Here is an 11,363-nt window from a genome sequence, read left to right as displayed (position 1 = left end):
TATATTACTCAGAGGTTATAATAAATTTTGATAGGAAAACAAAATATATTGCACCAAGTAGAAAAATCTAGCTAGTAAGCACGAGAATTCGTGAAGAGATTGAGAAATTGGGTTAAGTCGACATTATTAACCACCTGATCAGCACTGGGAGAAACTTTCTTCTATTTAAGGTCCAATAAGCACATATCTTCCACATCTCTGTCCTTATCTCTGTAGCTTGCTAGCTAGCTATCAGAGACATAGAGGCTGGCTCTCGCCGGTACCTTGGAGGGTGAAGTTGAGATCCATTCGCCTGCTGATAAGTTCTTCAACTTCCTTGTAACTCAACTTCACCATGTTCAGAACATCACCGATCACGTCCATGAAACTAAGGTGCACCAAGGAGACTGGCACAGCGTTGGTCCTGATCACGTCAAGCACTGGACTTTTACCGTCGGTAAGCCTTCCTCATAGTCAATTCATTCTTCAGTCCTTTCGTTGTTTCAAATTAATTTTCTCTCCATGCAGTATCTAATGCTTCACTCATATATGGTTCACTTATTTAGTAAGCATTATTGACGATCATTATTACAGATGGTAGGTGGAAACTTGTAGGGAGCACATTGAAGAGATGATCGAGAGAAGAAGTCGATCACGTTCAACCATTTTGATGGACATGTTGGTGAGAAGTACAAGACTTTAAAGTCTAAGCTTGAGCGTTTGAAAGGGGCATTAATAATGGGGCCGTTGCGAAATGGACTTACCAGTATGAGCAGCTCCATGAGGATGTGCCTCCTCCACAAGCCTACTTGGACTTTGTCATTAAGACCACTAAAGATATCGATGCTCATCTTTTAAAAGCATAAACATCAAATAAAACTACGGCTTCATGTTTTGCTTCTTCAGGAAAAAGGGAATCTATCTATAATAATTATATTTTAAAGCCAAGCGTGAACTCATCTATAATGTCGTTATTGGTGCCGAAAATTAAATAAGATGCGTGTAATAAAGTGTTTGATCTTTGATTCGTGTGCTTAATGACGAGATGTTGGTTATATTAGGTATAAATGAAAATGGTGCGAGTGATCTTATGGCCTATTAATGATACATTTCCATGATCCCCTGAAATTTTTTTTTTTTTACTTCATTGGCTAAAATAATCAGTCGATCGACTTTGCCTATTCTACAGGAGCGATGATATAATTAATTAACATGAATGCAGAATTACAACTCGTTGATGATCTCTAATGTCAGTGGGCCGGGTCGACTCCTTATTATGTTCACCCAAAAAAAAAAACTGTCTTCAATTAAATATTTTAGTAGTTGATCTTAAATTTGAAATATTAATCTGTATCCAATAAAATTATATGTGCGCGCGCACACGCGTGCAGATAAAACACTTTTTGTAAGCACAATAACTAGATATATTATATATATATATATATCGTCAAGTGAACTAGAGTATGTTATATTAGTACAATAAGCCATTGCTTTTACAAGGAAAAAAAATAACGAAGCAAATTTGTGGTAGTTTTACTATTATTTTTAAAAAAATTCTGAATTTGAGTTAAGAATATTTTGAATTTTCAAGCAAAACACATGAGGTTGCCTTTACCTCGCTTGACATCATACAAAGTCTTTTGTTTTTTCCCCGACCAGTCTGATCACTACTCTATTTTTCTGCATATGATCTTCCTACTGTGTGGCTGTTCTTCCATTTCACGCACTAAAAAGGTTTGGTTATAGCTACATATGGCAATTGATGTTTTGGGCGTATAATAGACCTATGGGTCACATTCAAAGTGATACAGGGAGATCTGTTGGGTGTGTACAATAGCTTCAACTATATATTAAAATTAAAACAATTTTTTTTTGTTTTTTGGCTTTTTTTTAGATATAAACATTTTGAAACTAATTAACCTTTCAATGAATCATCCAAGCAAACTTCTGTCAAACTAACATTTTATAAACATTTATCTAAACATAAATTAATTAGATCAAACTAATCAACTTGTATCCCAACCCCAATCGATCAAAACAAAAGTTACGGACGTTGATGCATGCTTAAGTTGGCAACCTCATCAAGACATTAAGCTATTGTACACTGAAGCAGGTCTTTGAAGAAAGAAGATAAGGAAAAAAAAAACTGCAAAGAAAAAGAAAAAATAAATAATAAAAGGGAATGACCACAAAAACGGGGTGTTGTGAATGAAAGCATGAGGGTAAATTGTTTGCAAATTCCATCGGGCATTTAGAGGAGAAGGGAGGTCGCCATCTTCATCCTCATTCATACGCCTTCGCCTTTTCTTCCTTGAATCATCACCATAAGCTGCCACACTCCAAAAAATACAGCAACCCATCATCATTCTTCTGGGGCGAGAAATAGGAACGGGAAGGCGATTGCGAACTAGGTGGCTGATCAAGACCAAAGACAAAGGACAATCGCGAGCCTGGTGGTTGAAAACCAGAGATTCGAAAGATACTCATGAGCCAGAGACGTTCTTGGCCAGAGAGATAATGGGAAAGAGGCATGAGAGAGAAGGGGTAAAATTTTCAGAAGACCAGTAACGCTAAAATGACTTCTCCACCGTTGACCGTAGCATCTTGTGGCTTCCACGGTACTATGCTTTTACTGCTGTAAGTCATATTGAGAAAAAGTTAATCCAAACGAACATTTGTCTTCAAACATGCCACCAACTCACGTTTTGCACATTCCAATGCATGTTTTGATCTCAAAACGGAGATCCAAACACATGCTAAGTTGCCCATATGTTGTGGGTAATCAAGTTGGTGTGCCGATTGCCAAACAGAGCATGACTTTGTCAGCTATATATGCGAGCATTTGCACGTAGCTAAGCTAATACCAGTAAATAAAATGCACCTGCGACTACTTCCTATATTCCCTAATTAATAATACACAATAGATATAGCTAATATCGTTTCTAATTGGGTTCCAAAAGTCATATGATGATGACTTGTTGAATGCTTAATATAAATTAAATAGTTAGATGGGTTGATAAGGCCTATTTGAATTTGAAACTACAATAATATGAGGTGAGGATATTAGCAGTAGCACCTGCAAAGAAACAATTAATCCGAGTCACGTTCTAAGGATACTGTCTTTAAGAGCTATTCCGTAACCACCGACAGATGAGAATGGGCACTCCCCAGGATTGAACAAATTCTTCGTGTGAAACAGGGTGAGCAGAACAACATAAGATAATAATAAACTCAGCAGGTAAAAAAACACACAAGAGGGGTAAGAGAGGAGCTCGAAAACTCTAGAGCTGTGTGTTTTGAACTTTAGTTTTTTTTTTGGTGAATATTTTGAACTTTAGATTGAAGCACCTTTTTATAGGCCTCCATGATCTAAACGTTGCTTGCCTCTTAATGATAATAAAATTTCAGTTCTGAATGTTGAAAATCATTGAATAATTTAATTGCATAATCTGAACTGTTGGAGGCAAAGGAAGAAAGCATTCTGTTTTAAATTTCATAATCATCTTTTGATACATTAAAAAAGTTTAAAAGCACCAGGATTTCAAACCTTTCAAGCCATTAGACAATTATAGAGAATTTTCGTTCAGCAATTTAAATGCTTCAATGCATTCAAGGATTTTTCGGTTTAGGATTTTAATGGGCCACTTTAAATCTCTAAGGCATTGAAAATCCATTTATAACATTAAAACTATTTAACATTTGATTTTCCTATTCCAAAATCTGTCCATGATTAATGTTCAATTTGTGTTTTTATCTGCCCACATTCCCAATTACGTAGTATCCTTTCTTTGACACATCCACACAAATATCACAACATAGGAGGCCCGTATTATGATACCTATCTTCGTATGGCATAAACCCTAAGTTATATGTGAAATGTGTGAGGAGGAGGAAGACAAGATACGCCCAATACAACTGAATTTGGCTTCTTCTGTACAGTTAAGAGCCTGTAGTATATCAGTTTGCAGTTTGATCTGGAATAATAATAATGCACAACAAGAAACGGTGTGAAATAATGATATATTCACCACGTGCAGAGAACATGGCAAACTGCTTATATAGTTATATTCCAAACATATTTGTAGTTCATTTTCTCCCAAGATTCTTCATCTTCTTTCTCTATGGACGGTTTTGGCGCTGTGGCAGTGTGGCGCTATATAGTTTCTCATTATCTGTGCAACGCATAAAGACTTGGATTATCATTTATCAACATCGTTTTATTGTTTGCCCAAAATGGAAAATAATTTATGGTCCCTAATCACAGTTGTCGCTTGTACAACGACTGACATTAAATATTCAGATTTAGATCACTGATATCTTGATGTGGTTAAAGGATGTTGACTTGGCAAAAAAATTGATGGTTGATTTAATTTAAATCAAATTGGCAAGCTAATGTTGACATAATTTATAGTAGATACTCTCATTCTAGATAAAATATTGGAGGCGCGTTTAAATTGTTGATTTTATGCGCAACTTAAGACAATCAGAACTTGACTACTAACTTCTATAAAACTAACAATTTTATGTTTGGAAGCCACAAAAATGTAATACGTTAAATCCTTTTAAATTATTCTTGAAAAGTGTAAGATATTCAAATTCAATCCATACAGTTGACTAGTATCATAACGGACAAAAAATGTTAATTAGTATAATAAGCCAATTCTCTGTCATATTTGTGGAAAAATTATTAATTTTCTACTTGATCATTATTGAGTCGATCGATATTTTTTCTTTTTTTTGGTTTTTGGTCAGCGTAACAGATATCTGGTTTTTTAAAAGAAAATCAGTATAGCCGAGGTTAAATATTCTAAAATCCAAAATAATGACATAATATTATAATTATTTATTAGATTTAACTAATATATATTCTTGTCAATTGGTCGAAGGTCCATTTAATTTCACAGTTTAATTTCGGCCTCAAAAGGATCAACCCGGCATAGGATGCCCTCTTAGCACATGAAATCAAGAATGCTCACCTGATATTAGGCCACGATCTGTGGACATGAGTAGTTAGCTAGGTCATAAATGATACTACAAGCAAAGGAAATAAAGGATGATGATAGGACCAACAAACGATGGTGGTTTAGTTGAGATTTTTAACATTTGATAATTTAGTTATATGATATCATTTATCACAATCTGATTTTCTTCATGTTTTGAAATTCAGCTTGGAGCCCGATCCCCCACATACACAGGACATGCACAACAGACAAAATCTCAAAAAGAAAAACGTGAAAGTACATAAGAAAAACGTGAAAATTATAAAACATTAGTATCACTTAAGAAAAGCAAATTAAGCGCCCTACCCTTAGCTTGGGTTGAGCCCAAACCCCTACCTAATATTTTTGCATCAAAAAGAAAAAAAGAAAATGAAATTTTAGGTGCATAGTAGAGAAAGTTTCTTGTATTTAAGGTGCAACAAGCAAGCATCTCCAACCCCATCCGATCCATATCGCTCTCTTCTTTTCTTGAGCTGAAATCAGTGAGAAATGGCTCTGGCTGGAAAATTGGAGGCTGAAGTTGAGGTTCATTCACCTGCTGCCAAGTTCTTCAGCCTCTTCGTAACTCAACTTCACCATGTTCAGAACATTAGTGATCTAGTGCACGAAACTAAGGTGCATCAGGGAGACTGGCACGGCGTTGGCTCTGATTCTGTTAAGCACTGGTCTTATACTATCGGTAACGAAGCTTTTACCAAATACCCTTACCCATCATCATGCGATTAATTTCAAGGGTTTTTGATCAATTTCGCTTATTTTGCTAATGTTGATGTATGTTAATTACATACAGGAGATAAGGTAGTGAACTGCAAGGAGCACTTTGAAGAGATTGATCATGAGAACAAGTCACTCACATTCAACCTGTTTGATGGAGATGTTGGAGAAAAGTATAAAAGCTTAAAGGCAAAGCTTCAAGTCGCTGAAAAGGGAAGTGGTGCCCTTGCCAAATGGACTTACGAGTATGAGAAGCTCAGCCCGGAAGTCCCTCCTCCACAAGGCTACTTGGACTTTGCCACTAAGGTTACTAAGGATATTGATGCTCATCTCATAAAGGCATAGCCCTTTAAAAGCAATATGGATTTGGCTCTGTGGTTTTTGTTAGGGTTTTATGTGAACCAACTGTGTGTGCCAAGAATAAGAATGCATGTTTCGCTCTTAGGCGAAAAAGATGCATACTTGTGTGTTAAAATAAGCACCAGACGCCGTAAAACAACTTATGGCGTCTGCTGAATATAAACAGAAGCCGAAACATGATGAATTAATTAGCTACCACTTCTGTTCCTTTAATGACAAAGCAAAATCGAGTAATTATGTTAGTATTTTGTACTAGTGTGCTTGATGTTTTAGCATTGTGCTTCGTTATGAACCGTTGGTTCTGTTAATGGGACAGTTAAGTTTATTGTCTTCGTCATTTTATTCAATTTTAACTAGTCCTTATAACTAAATCCCTATGATTTACATCAATTTTTTTTTAATTTAGTCCTTGCCGCTAAAATTTTGCTAGTATTCATTAAATTTCATTATTACAGCTCATTCTATATTGTTGACACTCTTAATATATGTAATTTGTACGAAGAAAATTAATAAAACTGTAAATAATAAAAGGAGGAAAGAGTTATGTTGTTGAAGACATTCAGTTTAAGGTACCTACCATTTTTTTTAATCTCATACCCGGAAAAGACCTGCTTTACCATGTTTTGCCTTATATATAACGAAAAGGAAATATGAGGAGTGTTAATTTTAGCCAACCATTGCCGTTTTAATCAATTCATTTTATACAAGGATCTATATATACATACATACATACATATATATATATATATATCTGTGTGGGTGCGTATAGTAGACACACAGTACACGAGAATTGAAGAGGATAAAATTATTTTAGCGTGTAGTCATTTCATAAATTCAATTAAATACATGAATCAACAACTGGGAAATGTACCTCCTAACAAATCCTCCGGTCCTTAATATAGGACCTAATTGTTGAATTGATCTTAGTCCTAAACGTAAGATTTATTTCTCATATTTATCAATTTTTTTCTAAATTGCCTCTATTAAATCTCCGTCAACCATATTCAAATAAGAGAGGAAGAAGAGCTATTAAGAAAGATGATTATAGTGTTTTAGGAAAAAAAACATATCATATTTTTTATAATTAATTAACTTATCTAATTTACTTAATCTAATCAAATTAGTTAAATATACCTCATATCCAGGACTAGAGAAGTAATTAACAACACTGCATTTGACACCGACACGTACTGTTGCTACGACATTAAAAGTGATGAGCTCTATTTCAGCAGTTGCCCTTCTAATAATACATCTGCTGTTCTCAACAAACCGTCAAACAGAATGCATGTGGACGTAACTAGTGGATTCAATTAGTGTTGAGTGGGGCTCAGTTTCTATTTGGATGAAGGCCTGGAATTAGAAGCACATTAATTATATATTCAGCACTTAAAGTGGACAGAAGTTAGATCAGGGCAAGAGAGTGAAGGGATGCTAAAAGAAGGAAAGGCAGAAAAGCACGCATCTTGCGACCCGGGGGGGGGGGGGGAACCATTCTTGTATATTCCTATGATAGTCATTATATTGATAGGATTTTATATGAATTTCATTAATTACTGGATCAGGTTATAAGTTTGTTAGCAGGTTTGAAGACATCTAGCTCCTTATTTTCAACAATTGGATCATCAATTAGTTGCTTGGATTGCCAACAACCTTATAGCGTCGATAATAACACTTAGGCCGTTAGTCTGTAATTTTGTAAGAATGTTGATTTAGTTCTATGACCGTTAGCATTCATTAGTGAATTTGATTAAGGCTCTTTATAGTTATATGTTGACAGTTGTTTTATGGGTCCACATACATGACCCGCGGTTCTTGCTCTTACCTTTGAGGAGTTTTCTCATGTTTAAGATGGTGGTGCTTCTTAATCTATTTTTACTATTTAATTTTTATCATATATCGGTTTGAATTGTTTTTCGTAGATTCCTATAGGTGATGAAAATTTATTTCTCGTCCCGTAAGTTATTGTTCCAGTCACAATGAACGATGAGCCAACTTAATCACCAATTAATACTGCAAAAGTACAGCAATATAAATTAAAATAAATCCTCAGCTAACTATATGGATTTTTTAATTATCATAGAATAAAAATATATATATTTTTATAAACCATCATTTCATTCATTTAATAAAGTTTATTTTTCGTAGATTGCAGGTTCATCACATTATTATTAAATATTGATGTAATTATTTTATTTTTAATAAAAAACTTAAGTATAACCATATGGCCCTTAGTTATGCTATATCACTGGTGCATCTATTAGCCTAATCTTATTTATGATGAATTTAATAGATCTCGTCTCCATGATGCTATTTTTTATTATATCCAACGTCATAATATTATTTATAATTTAAGGTCCCAGAAACACACTAAAGATAAAAATAACATCAAAATGTTATGCACCATACGTTAGGATGTTGGATGTATTTGAAAAAAAAAAAATCAGGAGATATTGAATGTTCTTTACCCTAAGAAAAACGTGAGGGAACATACAAAGAAAGCAACATTTAAGGTATAGTAAAGAAAGTTTGTTCTATTTAAGGTCCACCAAACAAGCCTCTCTCCTGCCACATATCCATTACTCTCCTTGTTTCATCTTGAGCTCAATATCAAAGAGAAATGGCTCTCTCTGGAAAATTGGAGGCTGAAGTTGAGGTTCATTCACCTGCTGCCAAGTTCTTCAGCCTCTTCGTAACTCAACTTCACCATGTTCAGAACATTAGTGATCTAGTGCACGAAACTAAGGTGCATCAGGGAGACTGGCACGGCGTTGGCTCTGATTCTGTTAAGCACTGGTCTTATACTATCGGTAACGAAGCTTTTACCAAATACCCTTACCCATCATCATGCGATTAATTTCAAGGGTTTTTGATCAATTTCGCTTATTTTGCTAATGTTGATGTATGTTAATTACATACAGGAGATAAGGTAGTGAACTGCAAGGAGCACTTTGAAGAGATTGATCATGAGAACAAGTCACTCACATTCAACCTGTTTGATGGAGATGTTGGAGAAAAGTATAAAAGCTTAAAGGCAAAGCTTCAAGTCGCTGAAAAGGGAAGTGGTGCCCTTGCCAAATGGACTTACGAGTATGAGAAGCTCAGCCCGGAAGTCCCTCCTCCACAAGGCTACTTGGACTTTGCCACTAAGGTTACTAAGGATATTGATGCTCATCTCATAAAGGCATAGCCCTTTAAAAGCAATATGGATTTGGCTCTGTGGTTTTGTTAGGGTTTTATGTGAACCAACTGTGTGTGCCAAGAATAAGAATGCATGTTTCGCTCTTAGGCGAAAAAGATGCATACTTGTGTGTTAAAATAAGCACCAGACGCCGTAAACAACTTATGGCGTCTGCTGAATATAAACAGAAGCCGAAACATGATGAATTAATTAGCTACCACTTCTGTTCCTTTAATGACAAAGCAAAATCGAGTAATTATGTTAGTATTTTGTACTAGTGTGCTTGATGTTTTTAGCATTGTGCTTCGTTATGAACCGTTGGTTCTGTTAATGGGACAGTTAAGTTTATTGTCTTCGTCATTTTATTCAATTTTAACTAGTCCTTTATAACTAAATCCCTATGATTTACATCAATTTTTTTTTAATTTAGTCCTTGCCGCTAAAATTTTGCTAGTATTCATTAAATTTCATTATTACAGCTCATTCTATATTGTTGACACTCTTAATATATGTAATTTGTACGAAGAAAATTAATAAAACTGTAAATAATAAAAGGAGGAAAGAGTTATGTTGTTGAAGACATTCAGTTTAAGGTACCTACCATTTTTTTTAATCTCATACCCGGAAAAGACCTGCTTTACCATGTTTTGCCTTATATATAACGAAAAGGAAATATGAGGAGTGTTAATTTTAGCCAACCATTGCCGTTTTAATCAATTCATTTTATACAAGGATCTATATATACATACATACATACATATATATATATATATATATCTGTGTGGGTGCGTATAGTAGACACACAGTACACGAGAATTGAAGAGGATAAAATTATTTTAGCGTGTAGTCATTTCATAAATTCAATTAAATACATGAATCAACAACTGGGAAATGTACCTCCTAACAAATCCTCCGGTCCTTAATATAGGACCTAATTGTTGAATTGATCTTAGTCCTAAACGTAAGATTTATTTCTCATATTTATCAATTTTTTTTCTAAATTGCCTCTATTAAATCTCCGTCAACCATATTCAAATAAGAGAGGAAGAAGAGCTATTAAGAAAGATGATTATAGTGTTTTAGGAAAAAAAACATATCATATTTTTTATAATTAATTAACTTATCTAATTTACTTAATCTAATCAAATTAGTTAAATATACCTCATATCCAGGACTAGAGAAGTAATTAACAACACTGCATTTGACACCGACACGTACTGTTGCTACGACATTAAAAGTGATGAGCTCTATTTCAGCAGTTGCCCTTCTAATAATACATCTGCTGTTCTCAACAAACCGTCAAACAGAATGCATGTGGACGTAACTAGTGGATTCAATTAGTGTTGAGTGGGGCTCAGTTTCTATTTGGATGAAGGCCTGGAATTAGAAGCACATTAATTATATATTCAGCACTTAAAGTGGACAGAAGTTAGATCAGGGCAAGAGAGTGAAGGGATGCTAAAAGAAGGAAAGGCAGAAAAGCACGCATCTTGCGACCCGGGGGGGGGGGGGAACCATTCTTGTATATTCCTATGATAGTCATTATATTGATAGGATTTTATATGAATTTCATTAATTACTGGATCAGGTTATAAGTTTGTTAGCAGGTTTGAAGACATCTAGCTCCTTATTTTCAACAATTGGATCATCAATTAGTTGCTTGGATTGCCAACAACCTTATAGCGTCGATAATAACACTTAGGCCGTTAGTCTGTAATTTTGTAAGAATGTTGATTTAGTTCTATGACCGTTAGCATTCATTAGTGAATTTGATTAAGGCTCTTTATAGTTATATGTTGACAGTTGTTTTATGGGTCCACATACATGACCCGCGGTTCTTGCTCTTACCTTTGAGGAGTTTTCTCATGTTTAAGATGGTGGTGCTTCTTAATCTATTTTTACTATTTAATTTTTATCATATATCGGTTTGAATTGTTTTTCGTAGATTCCTATAGGTGATGAAAATTTATTTCTCGTCCCGTAAGTTATTGTTCCAGTCACAATGAACGATGAGCCAACTTAATCACCAATTAATACTGCAAAAGTACAGCAATATAAATTAAAATAAATCCTCAGCTAACTATATGGATTTTTTAATTATCATAGAATAAAAATATATATATTTTTATAAA

At 34.5% G+C, this 11,363-nt stretch overlaps 2 protein-coding genes across 2 annotated transcripts; both read left to right on the top strand.

The window, feature by feature from the left end:
* Window positions 1-243: 243 nt before the first annotated feature.
* LOC114724831 (MLP-like protein 43) lies at window positions 244-903 on the top strand (the record flags this gene model as incomplete). Its single annotated transcript, XM_028911281.1, has 2 exons — window positions 244-436; window positions 697-903. Coding segments are annotated over 2 exons (342 nt in total), but the record flags the coding sequence as incomplete, so codon positions are not given.
* A 4,478-nt stretch (window positions 904-5,381) lies between these two features.
* LOC114724830 (MLP-like protein 34) lies at window positions 5,382-9,526 on the top strand. The gene is made up of 5 exons (XM_028911280.1): window positions 5,382-5,658; window positions 5,770-6,032; window positions 7,616-7,634; window positions 8,654-8,860; window positions 8,972-9,526. The coding sequence occupies exons 1-5, from the start codon at window positions 5,469-5,471 to the stop codon at window positions 9,238-9,240; spliced, it is 948 nt and encodes a 315-aa protein (XP_028767113.1). The 5' UTR covers window positions 5,382-5,468; the 3' UTR covers window positions 9,241-9,526.
* The last annotated feature ends 1,837 nt before the right edge of the window (window positions 9,527-11,363 follow it).

This window comes from Neltuma alba, unplaced genomic scaffold, assembly GCF_004799145.2.
Source record: "Neltuma alba isolate B1F8T4 unplaced genomic scaffold, ASM479914v2 tig00012201_pilon, whole genome shotgun sequence".
Lineage (NCBI taxonomy): Eukaryota > Viridiplantae > Streptophyta > Magnoliopsida > Fabales > Fabaceae > Neltuma > Neltuma alba.
This window is presented reverse-complemented; position numbering and strand designations above follow the sequence as displayed.

Excerpts from the sequence above, each read along its gene's own strand:
- LOC114724830 (XM_028911280.1), top strand. The coding sequence starts at position 5,469 with ATGGCTCTGGCTGGAAAATTGGAGGCTGAAGTTGAGGTTCATTCACCT. Across the intron at positions 5,659-5,769 it reads GCACTGGTCTTATACTATCG|GAGATAAGGTAGTGAACTGC; the intron begins GTAACGAAGCTT and ends AATTACATACAG. Across the intron at positions 8,861-8,971 it reads GCACTGGTCTTATACTATCG|GAGATAAGGTAGTGAACTGC; the intron begins GTAACGAAGCTT and ends AATTACATACAG.